A 15,893-nucleotide genomic window follows, 5' to 3' on the forward strand; every position below is an offset into this window, starting at 1 on the left:
TAACATTGTAAGTGTGTGTGTATGTATATCACATTGTATATGAGTGTGTGTGTATACATATCACATTGTATATATGTGTATATATATATATCACATCATATATGTGTGTGTATATATATATCACATTATATAGGTATGTGTGTATATACACATCACATTGTATATGTGTGTGTATATATATATATCACATTGTATATGTGTGTGTGTATTTTTTCTTTATGTGTTCATCCTTCAATGGACACTTAGTTGGCTCCCATGTCTCAGTTGTTGTAAATAGTGCTTCAGTGAACATAGGAATGCATGTACCTTTGCAAGTTCGTGTTTTTGTTTCTTTTAGGTAAATGCCCAGACGTAGAACTGCTGGATCATATGGTAGTTCTGTTTTCAATGTCATTGAGGAGCCTCCGTACTTTCTTCCATGATGGCTGCCCCAATTTACATTCCCACCACCAGTGCACAAACGTTCTCTTTTCTCTACATCCTGCCAACACCTGTTGTGTCTTGTCTTTTTGCTACTAGCCATTCTGAAAGGTGTGGAGTGGTATCTCATTGTGGTTCTGATTTGCATTCCCCTGATGAGGAGTGATGTTGAGCATGTTTTCATGTGTCTGTTGGCCATCTATGTGTCTTCTTTTAGAAAAATGTCTATTCAGATCCTCTGCCCATTTTTTAATCAGATTGGGTTTGGGGTTTTATTTATTTCTGTTTTTTGTTTTTGTTTTTGGTGCATTTTGGTTTTGTTTTTGTTTTTTGCTATTGAGTTGTATGAGTTTTTTATATATGTTGGATATTAACCCTTTATCAACATATGTGGTTTGCAAATATTTTCTCCCTCTGCGTAGGTTGCTTTATCATTTTGCTGATGGTTCTCTTTATTGTGCAGAAGCTTTTTAGTTTGATGTAGTCATATTTATTTATTTTTGCTTTTGTTACCTCTGTTTTTGGTGTCAAATCCAAAGTCATTGCCAAAATTGATGTCAAGGAGCTCACCGCCTGTGTTTTCTTCCAGGAGTGTTACGGCTTCAGGTCTGCCTCCAAGTCTTTAATCCATTTTGAGTTATTTCTGGGTGTGATGTGAGATAGGGGTCCAGCTTCCTTCTTTCACATGTGGCTGTGCAGTTTTCCCGACATCATTTATTGTACAGATTGTCCTTTCCCCATCATATATTCTTGGTTCCTTTGACATAAATGAATCAACTGTATATATGCATGGGCTCATTTCTAGGCTCTCTGTTCCATTGACCTGTGTGTCTGTTTTATGCCAGTACCACACTGTTCTGATCACTGTAGCTCTGCAACACAGTTCGAAATCAGAAAGTGTGATGCCTCTAGCCTTGTTCTCCTTTTTCAAGACTTTTGGGCTATTTGGGATTTTTTGTGGTTCCATATACATTTTAGATTATTTGTCCTATTTTTGTGAAAAATGCTATTGGAATTTTGATAGAGATTGCATTCGATCTGTAGATTACTTTGGGTATTACAGACATTTTAACAATATTCTTTCAATTGGTGAGTATAAAGTATCTTTTGACTTACTGTGTCTTCCTCAGTTTCCTTCATCCGTGCCTTATAGTTTTCAGGGTACTGGAAGGTCTGTCATCTCCTTGGTTAAATTTATTTCTAAGTATTTTATTCTTTTTTTTAATGTTTATTTTTGAGAAAGAAAGCGTGTGAGCAAGCATGAGTGGGGGAGGGGCAGAGAGAGAGGGAGACAGAGAATCTGAAGCAGGCTCCAGGCTCTGAGTTGTCAGCACAAAGCCTGATGTGGGGCTTGACCCCCAAACCATGAGATCATGACCTGAGCCAAAGTTGGATACTCAACCGACTGAGCCACCCAGGTGCCCCAAGATATTTTCTTTTCGATGCAACCACAAATGGGATTGTTTTCATAATCTCTCTTTCTGATGGTCCATTGTTGACGTAGAGAAATGCAGCTGAATCTTGTATATTGATTTTGTATCTTGCAACTATAATGAATTTGTTTCTTCTAACAGTTTTTGGATGGAATCTTTAGGGCCTTCCACATGTAATATCACGTCCTCTGTAATGGTGACAGTTTTATTTATTCTTTTCCGATTTGGATGACTTTCATCTCTTTCTTGCCCGGTTGCTCTGGCTAGAAGTCCCAATACTGTGGGAGGAAGCATCCTTCTCCTGTTCCTGATCTTAGAAGAAAAGCTTTCAGCTTCTCACTACTAAGTATGATGTTAACTGGGGGCTTATAATGTACAGTCTTTATTATGTTGAGGTGTATTCTGGCTATACCCAGTTTGTTGAGAGTTTTTTCGTGAGTGGATATTGAAGTTAGTCAAATGCTTCTTCTGCATCTATTGAGATGATAGTATGATTTTTATGCTTCGTTTTCTTGGTGCGGTATATCGCATTGATTGATGTTGGACCATCCTTGCCCTTGGGAATAAATCCTACTTGATCATGGTTTATGGTACTTTTAGTGTAATAGTGAATTCAGTTTCCTAATATTTTGTTGAGGATTTTTGCATCATTGTTCATCAGGGATATTGGTCTTTAATTTTCCTTTTTTGCAGCATCCTTGTCTGGTTTTGGTATCAGGGTAATACTGGCCTCATAGAGTGAGTTTGGATGTGTTTCTTCTCTTTCTGCTTTTTGGAAGCCTTTGAGAAGGATTGATATTAATTCTTTTTAACGTTTGGTAGAATTCACCGCTGAAGCCAACTGGTCTTGGACTTGTTTGTTGGGAGGTTTTTCACCACTCATGCAGTCTCCTTACCAATAATTATTCTGTCCAGATTTTCTATTTCTTCATGATTCAGTTTTGGTAAGCGTATGATTTTAGGAATTTATCCATTTCTTTTAAATCGTCCTATTTGTTGGTGTGTAATTGTTCATAGCAGTCTCTTGTGACCCATTTGTACTTCTGTGGTATCAGTTGTGATATCTCTTTTGTTTCTCCCTTTATTCTTTGGGCACTCTCTCTTTTTCTCTTGGTGAGTTAGCTACAGGTTTTTCAATTCTGTTTGTTTTTCCGAAAAAACCAACTCTTAGATTCATTGATCTTTGCCATTGCTTTTTCAGTCTCTGTGTCATTTATTTCTGCTCTCGTTCCTGTTGTTTCTTCCTTCTACTAACTTTGGACTCCACTCGTTCTTCTTCTGCTAGTTTTTGGGGGTACGTTGAATTACAAGACTGACCCTCAGGTCGAAGCAAATAGGCCTCTTTCACTGAAAGGCTGGAAACTTTTCAGTCGCCCTCCTGGGTGCTGGGCCCTGGGGTGGGTGAGTCTGCACCAGCCCTTTCAGGACTGTTTCTCAGCTCACTGAGGCCTTGTGGGTCTCATGAATAGAAGCTCTATGGATTTGCAAAACTAGGTGTTTCCAGTATCTTCTCTCGGGTGCAGGTCTAAAAAGTTGAGGTGCAGGGGTGCCCAGGTAGCTCAGTCGGGTTAGGTGTTGCAGCTCAGTTCAGGTCATTGTCCCCAGTTCATGGGTTCGAGCCCTGCCTTGGGCTGCATGCTGACAGCTCAGAACCTGGAACCTGCTTCGGATTCTGTGTGTCTCTCTCTCTGCCCCTCCCCGACTTGTGTGTTCTCTCTCTCTGTCTCTCAAAAATAAATAAACATTTAAAATTTTTTTTAATTTAAAAAGTTGAGGTGCCAGATGTGGGATTCAAGCCCTCTACTCTTCAGAGAGAAGCTTGGGCTGCTGAGTTCCCTCCCGATTGTGGGTTACTGTGCCAAGAGTGGAGGTTGCGGCGAGATTGCGTCTTAGCTCCTCCTGCCCATTTCGAGGGTGTCTCAGAACATCCACCCGATGTCTGTGGGTCATTCAGGTCGTGTCTGGGTTTCTTTTGGAGATAACTGTTCTGTGTGTAGTTCCCGGTGTGTCCGTGGGAGGGGACGAGTGTGGGATCCTCCTGCATCGCCATCTTGAACTAGATCCCTGAGATTTATTTTTATTTGCTCAACAAATATTCATAGAACAGCATGTGCCAGAAACTCTTATGAACACTTAAAAAGTATTAGCTCGTGCTTGAGGAGATGGGGGACAGACTGGGGCATAGAACAAATTGGAGAAAATAAGGTAGTGTGGATGCCTAGTGAAGGGCTTTGCTGGAGTAGATTGAATTCAGGAGAATATAGATTTCCTGTAGGATTCCAGGAGCATGAGAACAGGGCCAAGGCCTGCAAGCATCGGGCTCAGGGCCCCGGGCAGGTGGGAGGCCGTGCTGGGCAGGTGAGTCTTGGAGGAGCAGCTTGGTGGAGTAGCTTCCTTCCAGGGGACATAAGAGACATTATGCTAGGTCACAGGAGCAACCCGTTCCTTTATACGTAATAGTGAAGCCAGACATCCAAGAGCTCATTTCACAGTTAATTAATTACTTAGAATGATGATCTGGCTATTGGTATGTAGGGCCCTGTATGAACAAGGTGAATTGTTTAGCAGAGTGTTAATGTTGATGTCCATATTATTCATGGATTAACATAACAGCTGCTCACTCTCTGAAGCGTTCTTACCAAAAGGATTCCCTGTGGTTTAAACAGACCTTTCAGGCTAAAATAATAGCTCATCTAAAGAAGTTGTTAAAAGCATGACAGTATTCGAAGCAATAATGAGAACGCCAATAGTAATCCGATAATGGGCCACCTGCCGTCTAAATTATTTAGCAAAATGGTTCTGTCCTACAAGAGGGGAAATGCCTGGTTGGAAAGGAAGACAAAAGGACTGTCAGTCTGAGAGAGATTTTATTCCGGTTCTGGCTCCCCAAAGTAGATGAGAAATAGTATGTGCCCACCTCGGAACAAGGAGTACCATGGAGCTGAGGTGGCTCTCTGGGCACATGACACGGATGAGCGAGAGAGTGTCCTCAGTGAGCCTCCGTGTCCCCCCGGCCGCACCGCCACCCCTGACTAGACAGACCTTTAAATAGGCACCGTGCCCGGCAGATGTGCCTCTCGGGCGGCAGAAGCTGCAGGCGGGGTCCTGCTCCCTGACGCCTCAGGTGCACAAGGAGGCTTCAGACCTTGCAAGCTGGAGGAAGTTAACCTGGTGTACTTTTGTTTTAAAACGGAGTTCCCGGGACAACCGGGGGGCTCAGTTAAGTGTCCGACTCTCGATTTCGGCTCAGGTCATGATCTCATGGTTCCTGGGATCGAGCCCTGTGTTGGGCTCTGCACTGACAGCTCAGAGCCTGCTTGAGACTCTCCCTCTCCCTCTCCCTGCCCCTCCCCCCCTCCTTCTCTTTGTCTCTCTCTTAAAATAAGTAAATAAACTTAAAAAAATAAAACAAAGTTCCTTTTTAAACAGTACAGCAAAGCCACTGTGACAACAGTAGCAATAATCAGATGTTGACAGCAGCGACTTCCCCCTCCTCTGCTGCAGGGCCGTTGCACCTGCGGCTACGTGTCGTTAATTCTGCCACCGAAGAGTAGTTGAGTATTTCTCATACGAAATAAAATTTCACTCTCATGTGAACTGGGGGAAGAAAGCCTCAGCTCAGCACGTCTTTTTCTTGTAATACATGAATTGTGTTTTCTCTAGGTTTTCATGAAGCTGAAAAAAATTTTGCTCTTCCCTGATTTCAACCCAAACAAGATTGCCCTCGTTTCTATAGCCTGTTGCTCTATGTGCCAGTGGGTCATAGCTTTGAATAACTATCATGAAGTGCAGAAGGTACGCTCTTTCCCCGGAAATATCGAGAACAGCCCGGAAGGGACGCTTCCTCGTCCCAGAAGTAGCTCGTGCTTAACAGTGCTCACAGAATACCTCACGAGAACCACTTTCCTCAAAGACCCTATGCTGACGCCTGCAGATAGCAAGTGCATCTGTCGGGTTGTTTTATTTATGGCAGCTGTGCTGTTTTAGTTGTTTTACTGTGTGTTACCACACTGAGTTACTTTACACCCCTTTTGTGCACATCATTCCGGGAGAGGTTGTTATAAGAATTGACACAAATGCCTGCCAATCAAAAGCGACATTTTTAACGGCAAACTTGACCTTTTTGACCACTTAGGTGTTGTGACCTTCTTTTTCAGCTCGTGGGCCCCAAGCAGATCCAAGTGGCAGAAGCTCAACGTGTCCTAAAAATTGCACGGCAGAGGCTGGCCGAAAAACAAAGAGGTTTGCAGCGGGTAAGGCATTATTTGCTTGTTAAACTTACAGCCGCTTTGTGAGACGACTCACCAAGAAGAGTCATTGTCCCAGGAGAGTTTACCAGTTCAGGAGAAAACGAGGATAACAAGGGTGGTGAAGAGATTAATCGTGGTTAAGTAAATAACACAGACACTATATGTAAGGCGCCATCACATAATAAGACGCTCAGTAATGCTAATTATTACTGTGTCCGTAATATATTGACCCGTTTCACCGAATTTCTCCCAGGAGAGCTTTGTGACTTCAGTTTACCGAAGACTCACCCAGTATCAACCTGTGTTCTTAAAAACTGTCCTTAACCTGTTTATATCAATTACTCTGTTGCTTTGTAAAGACATGGTTGTTTCTTTCTTTTTTTTTTTTTTTTTTTTTGATGTTTATTTATTGTTGAGAGAGAGAGACAGAGTGTGAGCAAGGGAAGGGGCAGAGAGAGAGGGAGACACAGAATCTGAAGCAGGCTCCAGATTCTCAGCAGGCTCTGAGCTGTCAGCCCAGAGCCCCACGTGGGGCTCAAACTCACGAACCGTGAGATCATGACCTGAGCCGAAGTCGGACGTTTCACTGACTGAGCCACCCAGGGGTCCCAAGACATGGTTATTTCTTTTTTTTTTTTTTTTAATTTTTTTTAACGTTTATTTATTTTTGAGACAGAGAGAGACAGAGCATGAACGGGGGAGGGTCAGAGAGAGGAAGACACAGAATCCGAAACAGGCTCCAGGCTCCAAGCTGTCAGCACAGAGCCCGACTCAGGGCTCGAACTCACGGACCGCGAGATCATGACCTGAGCCGAAGTCGGCCGCTCAACCGACTGAGCCACCCAGGCGCCCCAAGACATGGTTATTTCTTAAATGTCTTGGTTTTAAGCTAAAGTTGGGGTATCATTATGAGAGCCAGGACTGAGGTCACCAGCCCTCGGACACACATCCTGAGAGTGGGTGAGGTGGCACCCTGCAGATGGCCACATAGCAGGGAATGTCTCCCAAACCCCTACATTTCAATGTGGTTATCTACACTTTAAAATCTGGGAATTTATTTAATGGGGCACCCGGGTGGTTCAGTCAGTTAAGCGTCCAACTTCAGCTCAGGTCATGATCTCACGTTTCGTGAGTTCAAGCCCCGCATCGGGCTCTGGGCTGACGGCTCAGAGCCTGGAGCCTGCTTCCGATTCTGTGTCTCCCTCTCTCTGCCCCCCCTCCCTGCTGGCACTCTGTGTCTCTGTCTCTCTCTCTTTCTCTCTCTCAAAAATAAACATAAAAAATTTTTTTTAATTTAAATCTGGGTATTTATTTAAAATTTGAATTTCTGTCTTCTCCTGATTAATTCAGAAGATCGGGCAGCCCTGGGCTGGCATGCTCTCCAGGCGATAATGAGCCCCCAAGTCACGTCAGGCATTTCTGTCACCTGCTTGGCCCCCTGGGCATTTCTTGTAAACCCAAATATGTATATAAAGTGTTGGACATTTTTGAAGGAAATTATTAATTTTTTTCTTTATGTGGATAAGTCATTTTATTGCTAATATTTTGTCACAGGTTATGATCTACCTATATAGTAATATTTAGATACGTGTGGATATTAGCTGACATCTATTGTGTGTGTGCAATATGTTGCAAATACCATGCTGCTGCTTTATACAGACTTGTCATTTACTCCTCAAGTCAGCTTTCAGAAGGTTTATAAGGGCAATGTTTATAAGGGCAATGTTTATAAGGGAGAAAACTAAATCGAAAGATTCAACATTTGTCCAGCATCTTTTTTTTAATGTTTTTATTTTTGAGAGAGACAGAAGCGTGAACAGGGGAGAGGCAGAGACAGGGGGACAGAGGATCTGAAGCAGGCTCCACACTGACAGCAGAGATCCCGACGTGGGGCTCGAACTCATGAGCCATGAGGTCATGACCTGAGCTGAAGTCAGACACTCAGCTGACTCATGCCCCCAGGCACCCTATTTGTCCAACATCTTGAGCCTCTAAGTGGTGCCCACGCTCTAACCCAGGCCGTCTCGCTCAAGCCCACACACTGACCTCTGACCCTACAAAACTCTCCTATGCAGGAGTGATATGGGAGGCATCCGGCAGCCATTGTGGCTCAGGCACCAACCAGGGAGCGCCAACTCTTGTCACAGAGCAGCTTCAGGTCCAGAGGCCACCAGAGAGGACTGACGGGGGGTAGAGGGCCAGGGTGGGCAGGGGTAGGGCCGACAGTGGGCTCTCCAGGGCATGAGGCAGGCCCGTTCAGCAACCACCACAGGTGTATCTCGACATTTTAACAACCAGTGTGCCTACATCAGCGTAGTTCTGTCCCACACACAAGTTAATGATCCAGGAAAGGAAAAAGTCTGCTTCGGAACTTAAAGGAAAACAATTAGACGCTATACAACCTGGTAAGCAGGCAGTTCGAGAACAGATGCAGTCGAGTCTCGGACAGCACCGGTCCGTCTACACGGATTTTCCCCCATAAATACCAGGATAGGCCTGTAAATGTATTTTTCTCTTCCTTATGGTTTTCCTAACGGCATTTTCTTTTTTCTACCTTGCCGTATTGTAAGAATATAGTCTGTAATACATGTGACATGCCGCGTGTGTGTTGATTGACTGTTACCAGTGAGGCTTCTGTTCAACAGCAAGCTATTAGAAGAGAAGTTTTAGGGAGTCAAAAGTTTTACATGGATTTTCAGTTGCATGGGGGGTCGGCACCCTAACCCCTGTGTTCAAGGCTCAGCTATAATTTTTAATTTAGCGTAAATGTCCATTTGGGCTTTTTTTCCAATCATTATTAGAAACACTGTGTAAATAAATCTTAAAATGATGATGTGCCTGGTTTTCCAGGACATTCTTAGTCACTAAAAAGTCAATTAAAGAAAACTTGAGGGATGCCTGCGTGGCTCAGTCAGTTGAGCGTCCAACCCTTGATTTCGGTTCGGGTCATGACCTTATGGGTCATGAGTTTGGGCCCCGTGTTGGGCTCCATGCTGACAGCGTGGACGGCCTGCTTGGGATTCTCTCTCCCCCACTCTCTCTTTGCCCGTGTCCTACTTGTGCTCTCTCACTCTCTCAAAATAAATAAATAAGCATTAAAAAAAAAAAAAAACAACTTGAAAGACTGAACAAGCAAAAATCAGAGATTTAAAGGGTCTGAGACAGAAGATGAGGAAAGAGAGGGATAAACAGAACAGTAAACCGATGAGACCCACAGACAGTGCAGGACACTCCACGCAGCAGCAGAACCCACGTTCTTCTCAAGTGCACATGGACGTTCTCCAGGGCAGACCTGATGTGAGGCCACAAAATGAGTCTTCATGGGTTTTAGAAGATCGATATTGTACCACGTATCTTCTCGGACCGCATGGAATGAAGTTGAAGCCAACAACAGAGGAAAACTGGGAAATTCACAATTATGTGAAGATTTGTAATCTGTAAACAATAAACTCTTAAGCAATCCCTGGGCCAAAGAAGAAATCATAAGGCAAATTAGAAAATACTTAAAGACGGGGCACCTGGGGGGCTCAGTCAGTTGGGCATCCGACTTCAGCTCAAGTCATGATCTCGCTGTTCCCGAGTTTGAGCCGCACGTCAGGCTCTGTGCTGACGGCTCGGAGCCTGGAGCCGGAGCCTGCTTGGGATTCTGTGTTTCCCTCACTTTCTGCCCCTCCCCCGTTCATGTTCTGTCTCTATCTTAAAAATAAACATTAAAAAAAAATTTTAATAAATAAAATAAAGTTGCAAAATGCTAAATCAATATACAAAAATCAGTTGCATTTCTATAAGCCAACAACAAACTATCCAAAAAAGAAATTAAGAAATCAATCATATTTACAATTGTGTCAAAAGAATAAAATGCTGAGGAATACATTTAACCAAGGAGGTGACAGACCTATTTTCTGAAAACGTTAAGACACTGAAGAAAGAAAAGGAAGAAGACACAAATAGATGGAAAGATACTCCATGCTCGTGGCTGGGAAGAATTAATATTGTAAAGCGCCCACACTACCCAAACCAAGCCTCAGATTGAATGCCATCCCTTGTCAAAATTCCAAGGCACTTTTCACAGAAATAGAACAAACAGTCCTAAAATGTGTATGGAACTACGAAATTTATTACCTTTTGTCTTTTTGATGATGGCCATTCTAACAGGTGCAAGGTGGTGTCTCATTGTGGTTTTGTTTGATCAGCATTTCCCTGATGATGAATGATGTTGAACATCTTATCCTGCTGGCCTTTGGGAAAATGTCTGTTGAGTTCCTCCGCCCATTTTCCAATCAGATACTGTGGTTTTTTGTTATTGAATTGCAGGCGTTCTCTGGAGATTAGCCTCTTCTCCAACATATGGGTAGCAAAACTGTTCTCCCATTTTGTTAATTGTTCTTTCATTTTGTTGATTGTTTATCTTGTTCTGCAGAAACTTTTGAGTTTGAGGTAGTCCCATGAATCAATTTTTGCTTTTTTTGTTTGTGGTGTTGGTGTTATGGCCAAAAAAATCATTACCAAGTCCAATGTCGAGCAGTTTCTTGCCTACATTTTCTACTAGGAGTTTTATGGTATCAGTTCTATGGTATTTAGATTTATTTGGAGTTAATTTTTGTGAGTGGTGTAAGATAGGAGTCTGCTTTCATTGTTCTGCGTGTTTTCCCAGCAGCATTTGTTGAAGAGACTGGCCTTTCCCCGTTGGGTGTTCTTGGCTCCCTTGTTGAGTTGCCAGATTTGCCAGATTTGATCCCGGGCTCTCTACTCTGTCCCACTGGTCTGTGTATCTATTTTATGCCAGTACCACACTGTTTTATTACTGTATAGAAATGCTACTGGTTTCTGTGTGTTGGTCTTACATCCTGCAACCTCACTAAAATTGTTGATTAACAGTTTTTTGGTTGAGTCTCTGGGATTTCCTATATACAAAGATCATATCATCTACAAATAGTGACATTTTTACTTATTCCTTTTTTTTAAATTTTTTTAATCTTTATTTTTGAGAGAGAGAGAGAGAGAGAGAGAGAGAGAGAGAGAGAGAGATAGTGTGTGAGCAGGGGAGGAGCAGAGAGAAAGGGAGACACAGAATCTGAAGCAGGCTCCAGGCTCTAAGCTGTCAGCACAGAGCCTGACGCAGGGCTTGAACTCACGAACTGTGAGATATGACGTGAGCTGAAGTCGGACACTCAACCGACTGAGCCACCCAGGCACCCCAACTTATTCCTTTCTGATTTAGGTGCTTTCTATTTCTTTGTCTTGCCTGGTTGCTCTCATCAAGACTTCCAGGACTACACTGAATAAGAATGGAGGGGGCGGGCATCCGTGTCTTGTTCCTGAGCTTAGAGGGAAAGCTCCCAGTTTCTCACCGTTGAGTATAACGTTAGCTGTGGGTTTGTCATAACTGCTTTTTTTTTTTTTTTAATTTTTTAAATGTTTAGCTTTGAGAGAGAGAGAGAGTGAGTAGGGGAGGGTCAGAGAGAGAGGGAGACACAGAATCCGAAGCAGGCTCCAGGCTCTGAGCTGTCAGTACAGAGCCCAACATGGAGTTCAAACTCACAAACACTGAGATCATGACCTGAGCAAAATCAGACGCTTAACTGACTGAGCCACCCATGCTCCCCTGTAACTGCCCTTTATCATCTTGAGGTTTGTTCCTTCTGTATCCAGTCTGTTGACAGTTTTTATCATGAAAGTGTATTGTGTTCTGTCAGATGCTTTTTCTGCATTTATTGTGATGATCATGTGATTTTGATCATTCTATTGATGTGATGTAAAACATGTACTGATTTGCACATGTTCAAGTACCCTTGCATCCAGGGGTTAAATCCTTCATGGTCATGGTGTAACAAATCTTTTAATGTGTTTTTAAATCCAGTTTGCTAGTATTTTGTTGAGAATTTTTGTATCTATATCCATCGAGGATATTAGTCTGTAGTTTTATTTTTCAGGTCAGTTGCTTTGTTATTCTGTAGTTTGGGATAAATAATTATGTTTCTGGATCTTTCTTGACTCTCTGTGTTGGTCTCTGTGCATTTGATAAAATAGCCACCCCTCCCTGTCCTGACAGAGTGGTCCAGAGGAGGGGATGGACCTCATCAGCCCAGCCTGAGCTCCTGGTTGTCTCTCACACCACTGCGACTGCCCAGGCAGCCTTGTGCATTCTCAGTGGCTCCCCGTATTCAGCGTGTGCCAAGAGCTATCAGTGTCCCAAAGAGGAGCATCTCAGTCAGCACTGAGGCTCATTGGAAGCCTGTGTAAATAGTTCTCTTTAGGGACAGCTTGGGAGATGGGTGTTTCTGTCTGCGTCCTCGGCACTGAGCCAATTAAGATCTGTTTCTTTGTTTATTATAGTTCTATGGGACCCACAAATGCAAGAGCTGCTGGCCACCAAAGCCAGGTGCTCAAGTGGTATATCCTCTGGGCCACAGCCACCAAGGCCGGGATGCCATATATGTGCACAAGTTCCTTCCAGGGAGAGGGCAGAGACCTTGAGTGTGCCAAAGGGAGAATGTGGAGATGGTACCTACTGGTCCCCTCTAAATGTGCACTAAGCTAGAAGCCTGGTCCTCAGGCCACAGCCTCCTTCAGAGAGGCCTCTTTAAAGCAAAGCCTGGGAGGGAGGCATTTCTATCTCCACCTTTGTGCTGCGTCCAGGGGGAATAGCCAGTCAGAAAGTATTTGTTTGCTATAGTCTAGCGGTCTTATGGATGCAGGCCCTCTTGGCTTTCAGAGCTAACTGTTCGGACTCCCATCCCTCAGGCAGAAGTCTTAAAAGTTGAGATACTAGGTGTTGGGTTCAAAACCTTTGCCGTCAGGGAGAAGTTGGGAGTTGGGAGTTCTCTCTTGTGTATCTCTTGCATATCGCTGTGCCAGGGGCGGGGTTATGGTGAGAGTGTGTCTCAGCCTTCCATGTTTGGATGTGAGTACTTCTCGTTCGCCCAACATATAGGAGTCGCTCCGCTGGTTTCCGAATTTCTTTCATGGGGAACAGCCCCATGCGTGGCCGTAGGCTTGGTGTGGCCACAGGAGCAGGTGAGTTCAGATTCCTCATCTCACCATTTGGGACTGGAACTCCCTTTCACTTATTCTTGACTCGTGGTGTCTTCCATTTTGGTATGTACTCAATTCCCATGATCCTCATGATTTTTTTGTGTATTTTTTATATTTTCACTCATTTACCCAACAAATACTTATTTATAATACTGTCTATTTGTTTTTATTATTATCAAGTGGTAGGCGAGAAAAAAATAAAGTCTAAATTTCAATCAGAACCTTACTCACTGATACTCTCCATTCCCCTCCAGCTCGCAACCATGGCCTTCATGAGAAGTTGCTAATATGTTAACTCATTGAATTCACACAAGTGTATTTGAAATGTATATATGTATATAAAATACTGACAGATACGCTTAATACTTTAAAAGTGAGTGTAGTGGGGCGCCTGGGTGGCGCAGTCGGTTAAGCGTCCGACTTCGGCCAGGTCACGATCTCGCGGTCCGTGAGTTCGAGCCCCGCGTCAGGCTCTGGGCTGATGGCTCAGAGCCTGGAGCCTGTTTCCGATTCTGTGTCTCCCTCTCTCTCTGCCCCTCCCCCGTTCATGCTCTGTCTCTCTCTGTCCCAAAAATAAAAAATAAACGTTGAAAAAAAAAATTAATAAAAAAAAAATAAATAAATAAAAGTGAGTGTAGTAAACTCCACTGATTTTAAGCCCTTCACTGAGGTTTTATCCTCACTGAGTTATATTCTGTCTCCCATTTTAAAAATAGGTCTCTTGTTCATCTGTGCCCTAGTGTAAAAAAAAAAACTGGTAAAACTCTAGGGAACTTAGGGAAAATCAATAATGCAAGAATATATTATATTACATGAACATTCATTTAAAATGTTACCTTGGGGAGTACCTGGGTGGCTGAGTTGATTAAGGGTCCAATTCTTGATTTTGTCTCAGGTCAAATCTCATGGTTCATGTTTGAGCCCCACGTCTGGCTCTGCACTGACTGCACGCAGCCTGCTTGGGATTCTCTCTCTCCCTCGCTCTCTGCCCCTCCCCCATCCTTGTGCGCATGCTTTCTCTCTCGATCTCTCTTAGAAACAAATAAGCTTTTTAAAACACGTTACCTTGGGAACACAGCGTTGTCATATAATAGAAATTCCGTGTGTTTAAAGATGCTCAACATCACTGACTGTCAAGGAAGATACAACAAGATGCCATCATACACCTGTCAGGGTGGCTAAAATCAACAACACAAGAAACCACAGTGCTGGCAAGGATGGGGAGGAAGGGGAACCCTTGTGCACTGTTGGTGGGAATGCAACCACTGTGGAGAACAGCATGGAGGTTCCTCAAAGCATTAAAAAGAGAATTTCCATATTATGACCCAGTAATTCCACGACTGGGTATTTACCCAAAGAATACAGAAACACTAATTCGAAAAGAGGCATGCAACCCTGTGTTTATTGCAATGTTATTTACCAAAGCCGAGACATGGAAGCAACCTAAGTGTCCATCAGTAGACAAGTGGATAAAGAAGATGCGGCATATATACACAGTGGAATATTACTCAGCCATAAAAAAGAATTAAACTTGCCATTTGCGATAACGTGGATGAAGCTAGAGAGTATAATGCTAAGCAAAATAAGTCAGAGAAAGAAAAATATGTATGATTTCGCTCATACTTGGAATTTAAAAAAAAAAACAAACAAGCAAAGGGGAAAATAGAAAGAGAAACCAAGAAACGGACTCTTAACTGCAGAGAACACAGTGCTGGTCACCAGAGGGCAGTGAGTGGGGGGGATGGGGGAAATAGGAGATGGGGGATAAGGAGGGCACTTGTGATGAGCACCGGGTGATGTAGGGAAGTGTTGAATCACTGTATTATACACCTGAAACTAATATAACCCTGTACATTAAACTGGAACTAAAGAAAATAAAAAATTTAAGTAAGTAAGTGACGGTACAAAGCAAAAAAAAAAAAAAAAAAGAAAGATTTCATGTATTTAATTGAATCCGTAAGTGGTTCGCTTGAATCTTTATATGACTCGCTCGGCATGAGTAGCAAGAGTGTTTTCTCAGAAAAATCAAATCGGAGGGAATGAGCAAGCAAACACAACATTTTATATCAGAGTAGAAGCAACGGAGTAATGATTGTGGGTGAACCAGGACTGAGTCGTAAATCATTAGTCACTCCAAAAGTAGCTCGTGTGTGTATGTGTTTAAAGATTAGGTATTTTCACCAGGATAACATGTTTAGGATAGGAGGAGAAATCACAAATTATGAACTGCGTTCAGTAGGCACAGTTTTGTGTACACAGTTTGTGAACCTGCCGTGTTCAAGTCCCCATGCTAAATACAGTCTTCCAAGATTTTGAGAAGACGAAAACATCTTTCAAATCTACAAATGACAACATAAAGATAATATAAGGATACTAAGGCCACAACCCCAGAGATAATAACAGGCAATGTATAATTACTTCTCAAATGGCAGTTATAAACTGTGGACTTGACAAGACTGAGGCTTTGTGACAGCTGCAAAGTGGTGAGAGTTTTAAAGAATGCCTTGGATTTACATCCCTTTAAGGAACGGTTTCAGGCATTAGGAAAGGACGGGAGCCACATCCCAGAAGGACGCACGTTTAAGGAGTGTTTCAGAAATGTGGACAAAAGCAGTCTGGCTACAGTGTACTATTACAGGAAAGGACATGGCATTGGGGAGGAGGGGGTTGGGGTCAGACCGTGGAGGCTTTTATTGACAAGGCCAGAAATTTGAGCCATATCTGTAGGCAGTCACTTCTATAGAGACTCAGATGC

At 43.1% G+C, this 15,893-nt stretch overlaps 1 protein-coding gene across 1 annotated transcript in view; it reads left to right on the forward strand.

The window, feature by feature from the left end:
- Positions 1 to 15,893, forward strand: part of LOC116737838 (dynein heavy chain 14, axonemal-like) — a 45,005-nt gene that overhangs the window by 8,547 nt on the left and 20,565 nt on the right. The window contains exons 4-5 of the mRNA XM_032591730.1: positions 5,517 to 5,648; positions 6,011 to 6,106. Coding sequence (XP_032447621.1) covers positions 5,523 to 5,648; positions 6,011 to 6,106 — 222 coding nt within the window. The 5' untranslated portion in view covers positions 5,517 to 5,522. The remainder of the gene's footprint in view (positions 1 to 5,516; positions 5,649 to 6,010; positions 6,107 to 15,893) is intronic.

The sequence above is a fragment of the Lynx canadensis genome, chromosome F1 (assembly GCF_007474595.2).
Source record: "Lynx canadensis isolate LIC74 chromosome F1, mLynCan4.pri.v2, whole genome shotgun sequence".
In the NCBI taxonomy this organism is placed as follows: Eukaryota; Metazoa; Chordata; class Mammalia; order Carnivora; family Felidae; genus Lynx; species Lynx canadensis.